Source organism: Schistocerca piceifrons, chromosome 8, assembly GCF_021461385.2.
Source record: "Schistocerca piceifrons isolate TAMUIC-IGC-003096 chromosome 8, iqSchPice1.1, whole genome shotgun sequence".
In the NCBI taxonomy this organism is placed as follows: Eukaryota; Metazoa; Arthropoda; class Insecta; order Orthoptera; family Acrididae; genus Schistocerca; species Schistocerca piceifrons.
Genome location: NC_060145.1, coordinates 38,849,951 through 38,867,436, shown reverse-complemented (window position 1 = coordinate 38,867,436; position 17,486 = coordinate 38,849,951). Strand labels below are relative to the sequence as shown.

Genomic DNA, 17,486 nt, shown 5'->3' with positions numbered 1-17,486 from the left:
CAGGGATCGAGACTCTCTGGTGCGTCTCCAGAGACGCCTTCGCTGGACATTGTGGCTCAGTTGGAAAACGGCTCATCACTGAAGATGATTCTCCTTTAGTCAATGAGATCGCATGCCGAAGACATGTCTGGAGACGCCCTGGACAGTGGTCGATACCAACCTGACTGTCGCCAGCGATGTGGCCCGACAACCAGGAATGATGGTCTGGGATGACATTTCTTTTCATAACAGGATCATTTCGATATTATCTGAGGCACCCTTACAGCACAATGGTATGTCGACGATATTCTACTCCCCGTTTTGTTACCCTTAATGGCAAGCCATCTTGGCCTTACATTTCAGCAAGATAGTGCCCGCTCGCTCACGGCGAGACTTTCTACTGCTTATCTTCGTGCTTACCATACCCCTACATTGGCCAGAAATATCCCCGAATATCTCGCTAATTGAGAACGTTTGGAGCATAACGTGCAGGGACTTCCAAACAGCTCGGGATTCTAACGATCTAACATTCTATTTGGACAGATTTTGGCACGATATCCTTCATGAGGATATCCAGCAGCTCTATCCATCAATGCCAAGCCGAATAACTGACTGCATAAGGGCGAGAGTGGATCAATATGTTATTGACTTGTTAAATTTGTGAAGGTGTTCCTCGTGAATAAATCACCCAATTTTTCTGAAACTCTATTCATTTGTTTGTCTGTATGTCTACATCATATATCTGTCGATTTCTGTACCATTCGGATAATTCCTTCGTGATGCGTCTTATTTTGTTGTCCTTGATTGTACATGCAGTGTAGGGTATTTCAAGAGAGCTAGGAAATGTTTTAGGACGTGGTAGTATACACAAATCAAGCAATCGATATGACATGTGCCTAATTTTTATTGGTTACAGCGATGTGGCTGGTTACAGCTGTAAGTTATCATTTCGTGCGGTGATACTCCAGCTGCTATGAAATTATTTATCATCTGTCATTTTCGTTTGGGAGTTCAAGTTGTGCAACTGTGGCTGAGTTTACATAATTGAGCCATTCAGGTACTATTGTGATTTGTTGGCCAATTCTACCGAGTAGTTTGAGCATGCTGCACGTATTTACAAATGATGATTGCGGGTTTTGTGACGGATTGTTCCTGCTGCTTGTAGAGAATACGGTAGACGATTTCGTAGTAGCAGAGCATCAGATTCAAGAGTGTTTACTCGTATTCGCACTGAACTGCTCTAGACTGGTGCAGTTTTCAGCAGTCACATCTCATCTGAACATGCAAATTAACAGGTTGCAGATGAAATCGATGACGTCCGTCAGTTGGCAAAATGTACTCTTTCAACAAGCACACGGGGAATTTCTACACGTATCGGAACATGGCCGACTTAACGTATGCACGGCCTCCATCGATATCATTTACAGTTGATTCAACACCTTCGAGAAGGATGTGAAGGTGGACGATTCATATTTTGTCGTTGGCTAATTATAAATAGCTGAGTAACCCCAGTAATGATGTTTAGTGATGAAACCGCTTCCACTCATGGAGCTATCAACATTTCTCGTGGCTCAAATCGGTGGTCCGACGAAAATGAACGTACCTTTGTGGAGACACAATTTCAATGACGTTTCTGTTTAAATGAATGGTGTGGTGCAGTAATCTGTTTATTGGGCCTATTGTGCTATCGCATCTGCATTCAGGGTCCGTTATCTAGACTTTCTTGAAAACGAGCTGCCTGCATTATTGAAAGAAGTTCATTTGGCTACAAGATGGGACCCAGCACATTCTTGTCTTGAAGCAACCAGTAAGTTTAATTTCACAAGGCAGGTGTATCGATAGAAATGGTCGCGATTCTTGACCAACAAATCCCTTGGCAGTACCTCTACAGATTTTTGCCCATGCAGATGGTTAATGGGCGAATTCTACAATGAAAAAGTGAATATAACACAAGAATTAAAGAATTAATAGTTCACATTAAGAAAAATGCTGCCCCATAGAAGAAAGCCAAGACGATGTAAGAGGTACTGCACTGAAGGCGGAAGTAGAATTTACGATCAACTCTGAACATAATCACTTGATTTGATTAACATTTTCTGTGAGTATTTGTTCGGACTGCGCTCTAAAAATTGGACACAAGCTATACGACACATTAGTAGGATACTACCACCTCATAAAGTATATTTTCTCTTTGCCACACAGGAATTTTTTTTCTAATTTTCACATTATTACATTACTACATTATTACTTTTAACCGTAGGCAGTAATTGGCGTTTCATGGACTTTGTGTTCACTGAGTAAAATTAATTCACTTGATGTTCTGAAGTGTGTTCACTATTTGACATAGATTAGTGGTTCTACAAATGCATTATCAATCGAATACATGAAATTACACGAATGATTTTCATTTCTAAGCGTCAATGTTAGTTTCTACTGGGTTTAAGTTGTTAAAATTCATTTACAACTGGGAAAACCATTGATAATGGATCATTAATCCTTCATCACTGGCCATAAACTGCCAGTCTGTGTCATATGTTGATTTTTAGTAGGGCCATCTTCCTGCTTTTCTTAAAAGCATGTAAAACTTCGCATTCTGCATCTTATGGGTGATTTTCTGCTAAAAGACGAGCGGCTAAAGTTGAATCTTTTTTTTTGGATCTCCAGCTTCTCTCATGTACAAATAATTTACTTGCCACAGATCTGCCTCACTGACAAATATATGCTTTATCACAATACTTGCATGTGATTTTTGTACGTACCACTCTCTATGAAGAGCTGAAGTTTGTCTTTACTACTGCACAAAAATTTTAATCTGTTCTTGATATTATAATATGCAGGACTGTAGTTACAGACCTTAACTTTTTTGTGAGGTTGTCATTTTGACAGTGTGTGGGACAACACAGTAGTTTTCATAACTACTGACTGGTTCCTGTTGGTTGTCGTACAGAAGTGGTGTAATTTAATGCATTTTACTTTTTCGTAGTATATTATCAATAATGGCAAAACTGTAACAATTACTGGAAGCGATATATTTTATAGTTTTTAGTACTATTCGAAAGGCAGAATCAGGTAATAGAACATGAGGCGATGCACCATCGGAAGGAAAGCTGCATGTTTGTGGCTGTTACGTGCTGGTAGCTTGCAGGAAATACTATACATGTAGCCATATTTTTTCTGTAAATTCTAAGTAAGTCTTTTCTTGTTCTTGTTTATGTATTAAGGTCTAAGAAATTTATGGAAGAGCCTCTCAGCTCCATTATGAAATGAATTTTCTTATGTTGAGCGTTCAAATGTTTTAGTTATTTTCACAACATCTAAATTTCCATCATAAGAAAATTCAAGCACTCAACAGTAATTACTGCAACATTTAAACTTCCTCCATAATAAAATTCAGTGCACAATGGAACTGTGAGACTCTTTTATAAATTTCTTGGATTTTATTACAGCTATTAGCAGAAGGAGATACTTATTCAGCATTTACAGGAAAAAAACATAGCTACAGATACGATTATCCGTGCAAGCTCCCAGCATCCTCACAGTCACAATCACTCAGTTTTCCACTTGATGGTGAATTGCCTCATGTCTGTTCCATCAGCGCTCTGTCTTTGCAACAGAACTATGAAATATCAAACATTCCGCTTCCAGCAACAGCTGTAGCTGTGCCTTGATTGATAATAGAGTATGAAAAAAAGAGAATGCGTAAATTACACCACTTCTGTTCGCTGGCCAACAAGAAACAATCAGTAGTAATAACATCTGTTCCATTACGCCATATATTCCATAAAATTCAGACAGCCTCACAATGAAAGGTCTCGCAACTACAGACAGGCATTTTATAATACATACAGCATATCAAAATTTTTATTCAATAGTAAAGATAAACTACAACAGAGTCATGTGAATAAAATCACATGCAAACGCTGTGGAAAAATGTATATCGATCAGTCAGGCAGAGCTGTGGCAGTTAGGTTATCTGTACATGAAATAAGCGGGTGATTAAGATAGAAAAATTCAACCTGAGCTGATTATCTATAAAAAAACACTCATATGATGTAGGATGTGAACCTACTGGCAATCGACAATCATAAGACACAGCATGCCAACTTAATATTAAATGAGTATACTCAATACAGACTGCTACCAACCTGTCCACCATAACTACATGATTCTGTTATGTAAAATCCTCATATTATGGACTTAGGCCCTTGACACCTTGCTGTGGGCTGGTATGAAGAGGTTGCTAATACAATATTGTATTCCTATTTGCTGCTGACACGCTTAGGTTTGCTGCTTCTAGATTTTCTAGTTGTTTCAATGAACTGTGTCTAATTTACGGTTAATTATTTATACGAATCTCTTCTACCACTTTGCACGCATAATTTCATAGAGAAACTAGTGTTGTATAACAAATTCAGTTCTTCTTTGGTTTTAGGTCTTATGTGTTTTTCCAATATTTCTCTTTTTTCCTTCCCCTTATCATCTTTCACTTTTTTCTATCTTCTAACATTGTGCATCTATCATTTCATTGATAAATAATGGTTATATAATAAATTAAAGTCTTCTTTGGTTTCTGTTATTTTCATTTTTTCCAATATTTATCTTTTTTCCTTCCCCTCATTACTTTCCACTTTCTTCTATCTTTCTCATCTATACATACTGACAGCTTGTTAAATTTAGTAATTTATTTTAACAACTGTAGTCCTGATTTATGTACTTTTTTCTCTCCTGCTCTGATTTTCAGAAATTCCTTTTCTCCTTCATAAGCTAAATGGATCTAAAAGGTTAACTATCACTTTGCTGTTAACTCTAATTTTTCTTTATATGTTGATAGATAATCATGTTATTTTCCATTTACTTCTGCAATTTAGTTTTTACAGCTAACATTATATCGCTTATTACCAGCATTTTGAATATCTTTGGCTTATTCTACTTATAGTTCATTACTAAACATATAAAACACTCCTCTTTCTTTTTCAATACATAATTTCAGATTTGTTTTACTGTGTATGCATTACTTGTTTTTAATTAAATTTCGCACTTTGAACTAATTGGTATATCTATTGCAGCATCCTGGTGATGCTTCATGTAGTGGCGTTTTTATTAATAATATGTATTTATTGTTACAATTTTCAGGTAATCCTGTTACACATACCATTTTTCGTCTGTAGCTTGTATTTTATGTATTACAAATTCATTCTAATGATTTCGATATTCAGTACAATTTTGAGCCATCTTCTGTTTGCTATTTGATAAGTAATCCTCTAATGAAATTTGAAGTTATTGCTCAATTACAACAGAGTGTATCATTTCTTGACTATTTCCTCAGAGAGGTAATCAATGAGATTAAAATAAATGAATTAAGTATATGTGAATTTGGATAACAAAGTTGTATAGAGGAATACAGTAGTGATCCTAAGGAGCATAAATGGATAGCTATTTTCCTATTTTAACACTGAATGCGCTTATCATTGATTTGTGAATATACCCTTGTTACACTTTACAAAGTTTCCTTCCTTTTATATACAACCATTCATGCATATGTATCAGTTTAAGTCTTTATGTATTGGTTACTCAAAATGTCAAAAGTGACCCAACAAGACCATTTTGAGGTGAGCATTAAGAGCTTCCTCAAAAACATCACTCATAGAAAAAGACAAACAATAATTCACCCTGGAAAGCCATAAAAACAATTACACACAAACCAATCCAACATTTGTACCCAATATTCCCATGAGATCTATGATGAATATTAGGAAATCCTAGTCATATTATGAGGCGACTATGTAAAAAAATATTACAAAGCCCTATGAAATAACCAATAAAAATCTTCTAAGAACCCAGGTAATTTAGTGACTCTATGAAACCTACTGAAAATATCGCATATTTCTTTCTGTACTCTTGTAGAGTGGACTATTACTTGGAAGTTTCCTGGACGTTTCTCGCCTAATTTGCGTTGTTTTATGAGAATGGATGTGTTTCTACAGTGTGGTACTTGAAGTTGTAGTTAAGATATGGGGAAGGTCTGCATTCTCTCTACAAATGAGGCTGATGTTCATCTTAAAACTCTCTTTAAGACACTGTTTATTCTGTTAAATTTATCTACCATCTCCTTTGCCATCACTGACTGAACTCAAATGTCATTGGCCTTAAAGTTATCTTATCCTGACTCATTCCATATTATTATGTTTTATCATGTAAATGATCTGTAGGACATAAAACTAAGTAGCTAACCAACTAACTTTAATTCATTTTCCCAGTTACACCTTAGTTTCATTTATCTTTTGCTCTATCCTTTCGGTACCTTTATTATATCCCCAGAACAGAAAGAACATTACGTTGTTGGGGCTAACCCAAACCCAAACAGATAAAGGAAATAGTATACTAGATAGACTACCAAAATTACAAAACTTTGTGCCTTTTGATTATGTACATTAATTTAAAATTATTGTTCAGGCAATACATGGTTCTTAAGGGGACATTGAAATTTGACATTTTATCTTTTCTACTCCATAATGTACTTTGAACTTTCCTGAACATTTTGGTATATAATATTATTACAATCAGACATTTGTGAGACCTTGAAATAATATTTTGAATGTAGACGTGTGACTCTCAAATTTCGCAGTTATGCATATACTGCCACAGTTAAGCAGTCATATCTTGGGAACTAAACAATCTAGAAGGCTGTGAATTGCTTTGTTTTGTGACTACTGCTGCGTCTCAGAAGTTGGCATCACAAATAAATGAATCGGTCCTCTGTTTCTAGTACTAGTTTTCGTTGAAAGTAGTGTGATTATCGACAATTTTTGTAGTAAGCTACCTTCTGTTGCTTTTTATACGCAAATAAAATGACTAAGCGTAAAAGTAACTTCAAGAAATGCAAATTTGCGGGTAACAAATATGTGAGACCTGCATTTTCTTCTGAAGTACTTGAAGACATGTGCGGTAGCATTGAAGGAAACCATGATGATGTTTCTGAATTGACCACGCCCCCTAGCGCATCGAAAAGGAAAGTAACTTTAGAAATGGGTGACAGTTGTAGAAGTAATGATTTATGGACAACATCGTTATTAGTCTGCAAATCGTTGCACAAGTACTTTCTGAAACTGTCTCTTGCTGTCTTTGTGGTGGTGAAGTTAAACTTTATGAGGATACTGGAGCTAGATTAGATCGTGTGTCTAAATCAATTATTAAATGTCAGAAGTGCAAAAACGAAAATGCATTTCATACTTCATGAAAGTATTCAGGTAATGAACTGTATGAAACTAATGTGAGACTGTTCTATGGTCTTAGAGGCACTGGTAAAGGTGCAAGGGATGGTAATGTTCTCTGCACTGTGTTGAATTTGCCAAAACCACCTTCTAGGTGTACGAAATATGTAACAACAATTGGGGATTCTGTAAATGCTGTGGCTGAAGAGTCAATGGTTGCTGCTACATCAGAAACTGTTGAAGGAAATGAGGGTGACACAGACATCAGCATTGCTGTGTATGGATCCTGGCAAAAGCGTGGGTTTAGTTCTAGAAATGGTTTTACATCTGCAATAAGTATTGACACTGGAAAAGTTTAGGCTTTTGAAGTTCTCATTAAGTACTGTCAAGGTTGTACAGTGAACCAGAAGAACAGATTGCTTCATAAGCAGCAGTGTATAAAAAAATTGTGGTGGCACAAAATGGAGGTAAAAGCAGAAGTTAACATATTCCAGTGTTTGCTGAAGGAGAGAGGTGTCAGATATGTGAGTTACTTAGGTGATGGAGACAGCAAGGCTATCATTGCAGTACAAAGCAGTAGGCCATATGATGTTCCTATACAAAAACTTGAGTATGTAGGACATGTCAAGAAAAGGACGGGATCACGTCTGCGTAACCTAAAAACCAAGCTGGGTCTGTTGGCAAGACAATAAAATGTGCTGGAAGACTAACGGACAAAGTAATTGATGAATTACAGGAATATTATGGGAAGGCCATTAGAGATAACTGTGACAATTTAGAGAAGATGAAAAGAGCTGTGTGGAGCACTTCCATTCATCGAATATCAGCTAATGAAAAGCCATGTCATGCTTTGTGTCCACCACCACCAAACACTTAGTGTGAATATAGGCATGCTGAATTTTCTTGCATCCTGCATGAATTTACACATAAACATTCTCTTCCTTTGGCAGTAATGAGCTTCGTGTATGTGAAGCAGAATTAGCTGCTCAGCAAATGACAAAAGAAGCAAGAAAGAAAAGGAGGAGGCAAACACTGGGCTGTTGTGACACTGAAGAAGACACAGACTATGGGCCAGGGCAATTCTAGTGCATAGAAGACGCAGAACTGTAAGTCTGTATAAGAATTTGTAATAAAAAAGTTTTAAACCTCTATATTTCTGAACTACATTTTTTGCAATAAATGGCCCATTTTCTAAAAAAGTACTGACGGTAGAGACATGAAATTTTCACAGCATGCCAAGTGTGAGATTTAAGACATATGGAACTAGTATAATTAAAATATCCTGAGTTGTTTTGTTTTTATGTTCATTTATTTACAAAATTCTGTCAAAAAATTGAGTGTTTGGGAACAAAAGATAACATGCCCCACAATACAATTTTAATAATAATTCTCTTTCAGTGTATCTATAAAGGTGCATTCAATAATTATGGAAAATTGTAAGTTGGTGTCTTAAAAAGTTTCCGAGATAATGGGTCACAAATTTCGATAATTTAACATTGGCGCCATAGGACATAGAATGTCAGCTTAAACTGCAACGCAACTAATAAATAAATGAATTGTATTCCGATAAATTCGGTTTACAGTATGGACACGTTAAATGTAACCTCTTGCCACAATGATGTGCCATGTGCAAACAGCATAGTATTAACTCTTGGCGCTATACCTTGTTCTCCATTATTCGCACTTCCAAGTTACAGCTGTAAGAAGGAATAACACTGACGAGCTTATGGCGTGTATTTAATTATTTAAGATTCATGCAGCCATAGTAGTTTCAGTTAGACTTAAATCATTTGCTAAAACAGACCCATGGTGTATTTAACGTACTTGCAGAACTGATCAAGGGTATTTATCAAAGTGCGTCGTCAGATGTTTGTAATAAATTGCGAACAATTTGTCGTGTTAATAGTTTGGGGGTAGCTCCCACTAAGCTATCATTGTCTGTGCCTATAACCTATCCTCTAAAATGAAAATAAGGTTTCTATCGTCTCCGCAATCACAATAAGCGGAATAAAGTGACTGAGGAAGAAATTTCTGATAATGTGTGTCTGGAGCACAGCATTGTTTGGAAGCGAGTCATGGGCAGTGGAAAAACATGAAAAGAACAGAACAGAGGCGTCTGAAACGTAACGTTACAGCAGGATGGTGAAAATTGAGAGTACTGATAAGAAATGAAATTTTCTACACGACTGGTGTGGGAAGCGATATTTGGGAACACTGATTAAAATAAGAGAATTACTTTCATAATACTAGAGGGAAGAAACTGTAGGCGGAATACAGAGATGAGCATATATATAAAACCGAATATCTAAGGTTGTTGGGTGCAATTAGTTCTACTAAGATGAAGGGGTTGGTACAAGGGGAAAAGTGGTTACTTTCCGCATAAGACCGGACTGAATATTGATTCGAAAAATGGGTAATCCGCCAGTGTATTAAAGAAATAAACAGTGGAGCGGTGTTACATACGTAAGAAACTGGAACCTGTTTGATGTGCCACAGTGCCTTTTTGTCGAACTCATCCAAATTTTGAAAATTTTTAAAGCTAAAAATTATATACACCGTTGTTTCCAAGTGTGTTGTGATTAAATTTTAAATGGTTCTGTAATCATTCCGACACCTTGTTGGGAAGATATTTATTTCACAACGATGGAGGGTTTGTCCTCATAAAACAATGAAAATAAATACCTTAGATATAAATAAGAGGTGTGACTGGAAAGTTTTAAGAATGGGCTTGTATTTGTACAACGGTGGTACTTACATGCTAATGTGATGCACCTTCTTCGAAATAGTCTTCTTCTGACTGAACACACCGACTTCAACGGTGTTTCTACCTTTTGGAACATTCCTGGAAATTTTTTTCCTGAAGTGTGTTAAGGACGCTCTCCGTATATGCCTGGATGTCTTCAGTCGAGCCAAATCGCTTCACTTTCAGTGAAAATTTCAGCTTAGGAAACAGGTAGAAGTCCACAGGGGCAAAACCAGAGGAATATGGCGGTTGTGGAAGCACATAAATTATGAATTTGGTTAAAAATTCAACGATGGAGAAGGCACGATGAGCTGGAGCATTGTCATGGTGTAGCACCCAACTTCTGTCTTTCCACTACGCAGGCCTTTTCTTCTGAAACTTTTCGAGCAAACGCTCAAGGACACATCTGTAGTATTCCTGGTTAATTGTATGTCCTCTAGGGGTAAATTCAAGATGCCCAAATACCAGTAGAATCGAAAAATATCAGCAACATTGTCCTCACCCTCGACCGACTTTGTCTTGATTTCTTCAGTCGCGGTGAACCTGGAGTCTTCCACTACAAAGACTGCACTTTGGTTTCAGGATCATATCTATATACGCACAATTCGTCACCTGCAATTGCCCTATTTAACAAATCTCGGTCAATTTTAGGCCGATTAATCAGTTCTTGGCACACTTCAAGCTGATATTGTCTCTGGTCACTTGACAACACTTTTGGAATGAATTTTGCGGACACTCGACACATGTTCAGATCTTCAGTTAAAATTTACTGAACTGCATAGAAACTTAAATTAATTTCATCAGCCATCTCCCTAATCGCAAGCCTACGATCAGAGCGCACTAAGTCGCGAACTTTCACAACATTTTCATTCGCTTTTGAGGTGGAAGGACAGCCGGACCATGGTTCATCTTCAAATGATTAGCAGCCATTTTTAAATCTGTTGAACCAGAGAAAAACATTGTACAGCTCATACAATTAGCTCCAAAAGCTGGTTTTAATAGTTTGTAAGTCTCAGAAGCTGATTTCCTGATTTTAAAACAAAATTTCACGCAAACTCGTTGCTCCGTTTTTACGTCCATTTTCACGCAGACAGAATCCGGCAACAAGCACTAACAGACTCTCACTCAACCAGTTGCCACAACGAACTGAATAGAGGAAACGCAATTTCCTGTCAGACGGCGTTCATTGACAAGGCAGTGACTCACTCCCCACTCTCCGTGTACCTGCCCGCCAAACCAATAAGCAGTACCGATTCTATTCTTAAAAACTTTCCAATCACACCTCGTATATACACATAGAATATGCAGATACTTTTTACAGCAGTGGTATGGCTGTTCTTCCGTGGCTCCGGTGAAGGAATCATCCTGGCATTTGCCCAAAACATTTTAGGGCAATGACAGAAACCCCAAATCAGAATGGCTGGAAGACGCAAACCTAATCCTCCCCAATTAGAGTGGTGAGTCTTATCAATTGCACTGCCTCATTCGTTTCGTTCATAAAATAAAATATATTTCTACAATACATATGGCTGTTGGGAAATTATTGCATCAAGACGTACATAGGACTAGTAAAGCTGTGAGGACCGGCCGTGAGTCGTGCTTCGGTAGCTCAGATGCTAGAGCACTTGCCCTGCGAATGGAAAAGGTCCCGAGTTCGAGTCTCGGTCTGGCACACAGTTATAATCCGCCAGGAAGTTTCATATCAGAGCACGCTCCGCTGCAGAGTGAAAATCTCTTTCTGTTTTCACGTTTCTTGAGGTTAGACAGTGCTGAGGTTAAGTGACATCAGCCGCAGATTGGGACCACGCTCAGGAGTGTTTCTTCCGCGCCAGGTGCTGCGCAGACAGCTTCAGCTGCTGTACCAGCAGCAGCAGGTGCAGGAACAGCAACAGCAGCAGCAGGTGTACGAGCCGCCCTCCGGGGGCGGCGGCGACAGTGAGGTGGTGGTGGTGGAGAGCGACCCGGCGGCGCCGCCCACGGACTACGCCGAGGACGATCCGGGCCAGCGCTACCCATCGCTGCCGCTGGTGCCCGCCCTGTACGACCCCTCGCACGTGCACGACGTGGGCCGCGACGCCGTCATCGTGGACTCCGCCGCTGCCAGGCAGCCCCAGCAAGGTGGGCGCCCATCACCCACCTCAGCCGTACACTTCACCCAGGCTACGGGTTTCTGCTCCCAGATTTGTTTGCGAAATGTTCGCGTGATGTGTCATTGCTAACAAGGGAACCTCCCCATCGCACCCCCCTCAGATTTAGTTATAAGTTGGCACAGTGGATAGGCCTTGAAAAACTGAACACAGATCAATCGAAAAAACAGGAACAAGTTGTGTGGAACTATGAAAAAAACAAGCAAAATATACGAACAGAGCAGTCCATGCGCAAGATAGTGTAACCTCCCCCTCACTTATCGACCTTAATGACAGTGAAAAATTAAACCGCGTGTACCTAATGCAAATTTGGGAAAAGCAATCGTCACCGAAGTTAATCTGTCGGTAGAGAGGGAGGAAAGGGTTACATCTAAATGAAAGGAAAAATGCAAATGAAATTGGTGGAAATTGATTTTGAAAAGGGGTAAAGTTAATAAAGAAAATAAATGTGCGGTCGTTACGTTAACAATTAATTTGCGTTAATTAGATATTTGAGATTTGGGGAAAATTACGGTCGCCAGTCCTATGGATAACTACTATAATAACTGAAAATGAAAGATTAATGCACATATAATTAGCACTAAAAGCGTGGCAACTGTTGTGTGAAAACTGTATGTTTGTCAGAAGTAATAAATTTCGCTACACTCTGACTTAATTAAGCAAAAGAATTAATAAAACCGGGGTAAAGTTAATAAAGAAAGTAAATGTGCGGTCGTTACGTTAACAATTAATTTGCGTTAATTAGATATTTGAGATTTGGGGAAAATTACGGTCGCCAGTCCTATGGATAACTACTATAATATCTGAAAATGAAAGATTAATGCACATATAATTAGCACTAAAAGCGTGGCAACTGAAGGTTGACACGTGTTGTGTGAAAACTGTATGTTTGTCAGAAGTAATAAATTTCGCTACACTCTGACTTAATTAAGCAAAAGAATTAATAAAACCGGAAAATTGAAAGTTAATTTAGTGACGGAAATTAACACCGAGCTTTGTTTCTGAAGCACTACGAAATTCAGTAAAATAAGGTTAGTCTTGCGGTACCTCAACAATCATTTCAAAAGCTACTTGAATCTACGCAATTTAGAAATAAGACATTTAACTTTGAACCTGAATTAAATGATTCTGAAGAATTAGCAATAGCAAAATTTAGTGCGTACCAAGCTGAGCTGCAGTCACAGGTAAGCTAAAATATGGTAACAAAACTCGCACTCTTAATTTGTGCTTGTGCAATCTAAATATTGTAGCCAGCTATGAATATCTTAACTGAACTTTGAAATTAAAGCAGTGAAATCGAATGATATTACTTTAATGCTGGCGTTTGAATTTCAACGTCACTCGGGTTCATTCTGGAAATGGAAGGGACCCTGCTTGGTAATGCAATTGGGACAATGAGCAACAAAGGTTCATGCTACGTTGCTGTAATTTGGTGACACAAATTGACCAGTTTGAAAAGCTGAGGTGTGCCATACAGTTCTAAAACTTCACGTGCTTCCAGTCTTCCTTGTTGGCTGATTGAAGGTTTGCAGTCGTCGATCGGGGAGATGGCGATAGTCACTCATTGTCGGCCGTCGCTGTTACAGAAGCTGGATGTTGGCGCGCCTCCTTCTCGACACGGTCACCAGGCGAAACGGGCTCTTGATGTGCGCCAGCTAATACTTCCCGTCCGCGACACCGTGTCGGAAACTATTATAGCAAGTCGAGCGCAATTACATGCTGCCAAACCCCGAAAGCGCAGCAGCTCGCGGGAGCGTCACACAACACACCTGCTCCACCGCCCTACTCCAGCCAGACTCCGCTCTGCCCACACTCCACGCGGCAGAGTTAACACTACCAAAGATCCTAAACACTTTGGTTCTCCACACGACCTTTCGATGTAATCGTTCGATAGCATAGTTTCCCTAGGCAGGACCCAGCGTAAAAAGACAAATAGTATTTACAAATCAAACCAATTATACATCGACATAAATGCATATATATATATATATATATATATATATATATATATATATATATATATATATATATATGCAAATAGTAAAACAATAACAATATACAAAGACACAGAAATGTCATATCTTCAGGTAACAAAATAAGGAAAAAAAATTATAGTACAATAGATGGAAATGGGAGGATATGCATTTCTGGCGTTACAATAGGCAACATCAAGGATAGTGTGAGCTCTGGAGCGCCGTGGTCCCGTGGTTAGCATGAGCAGCTGCGGAACGCGAGGTCCTTAGTTCAAGTCTTCCCTGTAGTGAAAAGTTTACTTTCTTCATTTTCGCAAAGTTATGATCTGTCCGTTCGTTCATTGACGTCTGTGTTCACTGTAATAAGTTTAGTGTCTGTGTTTTGTTACCGCACCACAAAACCGTGCTATTAGTAGACGAAAGGACGTGCCTCTCCAATGGGAACCGAAAACATTTGATCGCAAGGTCATAGGTCAACCGATTCCTCCACAGGAAAACACGTCTGATATATTCTATACGACACTGGTGACGGCATGTGCGTCACACGACAGAAATATGTTATCGACCCACCTAACTTGTACCCTTGGCGAATGGGTAAAAAGATTCTCCTACCTTGCCTGATTTTCTTTTGGATGTGATAATCACTCTCAAAAAAGTGATAAAAGCATAAGATTTTGTCACATAAACTGAAACAAATCAAAGCAACAGTTTCACAGTCGCACAGTTTTCTCCGTTCTCTGTCAAAACATGTATTTTTAACGTTTTCAAATTTTTCCGTGTGTAGACCGTCAAATTCTGTGTAAGTCCAAGCCAATCTGAACATGTCCTGGAATTTTGGAGAGCGAAGTTGATTATGTGTTAGTGCCTCAACTTTGAATTTGACTGAAAATAAAAAATTAAACTTTTCACTCGAGGGAATACTGGAACCAAGGACTTCTCGTTCCGCAGCTACTCACGCTAACCACGGGACCACGGCGCTCCTCAGCTCATACCATCCTTGATGATGCCTATCTTGCGCATGGACTACTCAGTTTGTATATTTTGCTTATTTTTTTCGTAGTTCCACACAAGTTCTTTCTGTTTTCTCAATTGATCTGTGTTCAGTTTTTCAAGGTCTATCCACTGTGCCAACTTATAACTAAATCTGAGGGGGGTGCGATGGGGAGGTTCCCTTGTAAGTAACACAGCTCGACGAAACTCGGACCATACTCAGAAAGAACTGCTGAACTATCGTACAGAAGGTAACTGAGAGAAATACGAAAAAAGAGGAAGACAAGTGACACTGTCATTCAAAGACAATAATCACACACAAGTCACCGCGATTTCCTCCACCACTGAGGTTGACAGCTGTTGGATGGTCGATGGTGCATGTGGACGTTCTGCAATACGTGAGAGCTTGGCAAAATGGCCAGATTAGGGTACTCCTATTTTTTTGAGTAGCGATCGATAACAATGCTTGGAAACGAGTGATTATAATCTACTACTATTGAAGTAGTATGTAGAATACCTAAATCACCTAAGTATAAAAGTAAGTGTTTTAAACAATTCAGTTTCCACAGAGTGGCAAAATGGCTATCTTGCCCGACATGAGCGGTCAAAGTGGACATTTACTTTTCAACTCAAGAATCAGGGATAACAAGCTGTTCTAACAAAGAATAAATACACTACTGGCCATTAAAATTGCTACACCACTAAGATGACTTGCTACAGACGCGAAATTTAACCGATAGGAAGAAGGTGCTGTGATATGCATATGATTAGCTTTTCAGAGCATTCACACAAGGTTGGCGCCGGTGGCGACACCTACAACGTGCTGACATGAGGAAAGTTCCCAATCGATTTCTCATACACAAACAGCAGTTGACCGGCGTTGCCTGGTGAAACGTTGTTGTGATGCCTCGTGTAAGGAGGAGAAATGCGTACCATCACGTTTCCGACTTTGATAAATGTCGGATTGCAGCCTATCGCGATTGCTGTTTATCGTATCGCGACATTGCTTTTCGCTTTGGTCGAGATCCAATGACTGTTAGCAGAATATGGAATCGGTGGGTTCAGGAGGGTAATACGGAACGTCGTGCTGGATCCCAACGGCCTCGTATCACTAGCAGTCGAGATGACAAGCATCTTTACCGCATGGCTTTAACAGATCGTGCAGCCACGTCTCGATCCCTGAGTCAACAGATGGGGACGTTTGCAAGACAACAACCATCTGCACGAACGGTTCGACGAATTTTTGCAGCAGCATGGACTATCAGCTCGGAGACCACGGTTGCGGTTACCCTTAACGCTGCATCACAGACAGGAGCGCCTGCGATTGTGTACTCAACGACGAACCTGGGTGCACGAATGGCAAAACGTTATTTTTTGGAAGAATCCAGGTTCTGTTCACAGCATCATGATGGTCGCATCCGTGTTTGGCTATATCGCGGTGAACGCACATTGGAAGCGTGTATTCGTCATCGCCATACTGGCGTATCACCCTGCGTGATGGTATGGGGTGCCATTGGTTACACGTCTCTGTCACCTCTTGTTCGCATTGACGGCACTTTGAACAGTGGACGTTACATTTCAGATGTGTTACGAGCCGTGGCTCTACCCTTCATTCGATCCCTGCGAAACCCTAAATTTCAGCATGATAATGCACGACCGCATGTTGCAGGTCTTGTACAGGCCTTTCTGGATACAGAAAATGTTCGACTGCAGGCCTGGCCAGCACATTCTCCAGATCCCTCACCAATTGAAAACGTCTGGTCAATGGTGGCCGAGCAACTGGCTCGTCACAATACGCCAGTCACTACTCTTGATGAACTGTGGTATCGTGTTGAAGCTGCATGGCAGCTGTACCTGTACACGCCATCCAAGCTGTGTTTGACTCAATGCCCAGGCGTATCAAGGCCGTTATTACGTATCCTTCAAATCTTTGAACATCGTACACTCGTCGGTCAATGTTATCGTGAAATTGTAGGCCTTCTCCGTGTCCTTCTTTTTAGAGGTGCTTTCGGCCCTGACTTAATTTTTATGGATGAAGGTGCGCGACTAGATGGAGGAGCTCTTGCAATGAGGGTATTCAGCGACTGGACTCGCCTGCCCATTCCCCATACTTAGAACCCATGCGTTGGGATGACGTATTGCAGCACGTCTATATGCCCAACGACCAGCCATCAGTTGTAAACCGCGTTGGTGGAGGGATGGAAGGTCCTGCCACAGGAAGTCCTTACCAACCTTGTAGCCAGCATGGGAACACTTTGCAGAACATACATTGCCGTTCTGTGGTGACCAAGCACCCTATTAAGAACTGTGTCGTCCCGCCTTTTGTAATGTCCAGCGGACCATCGCGATAACTTCACAGCAGTTATTGTCTTTGAATAAAAGTGTCACTTCTGTTGAGTATTTGTTTCAGTTACCTACCTTACTATAGTGTAGCCGTTCTTTC

At 39.7% G+C, this 17,486-nt stretch overlaps 1 protein-coding gene across 2 annotated transcripts in view; it reads left to right on the top strand.

Annotated features, from left to right (window-relative positions):
- LOC124711154 overlaps positions 1 to 17,486 on the top strand; it is a 145,465-nt gene that overhangs the window by 112,340 nt on the left and 15,639 nt on the right. For both annotated transcript variants that reach the window (XM_047241060.1, XM_047241059.1), the window contains exon 5: positions 11,766 to 12,051. In XM_047241060.1, the coding sequence (XP_047097016.1) occupies positions 11,766 to 12,051 (286 nt within the window). The remainder of the gene's footprint in view (positions 1 to 11,765; positions 12,052 to 17,486) is intronic.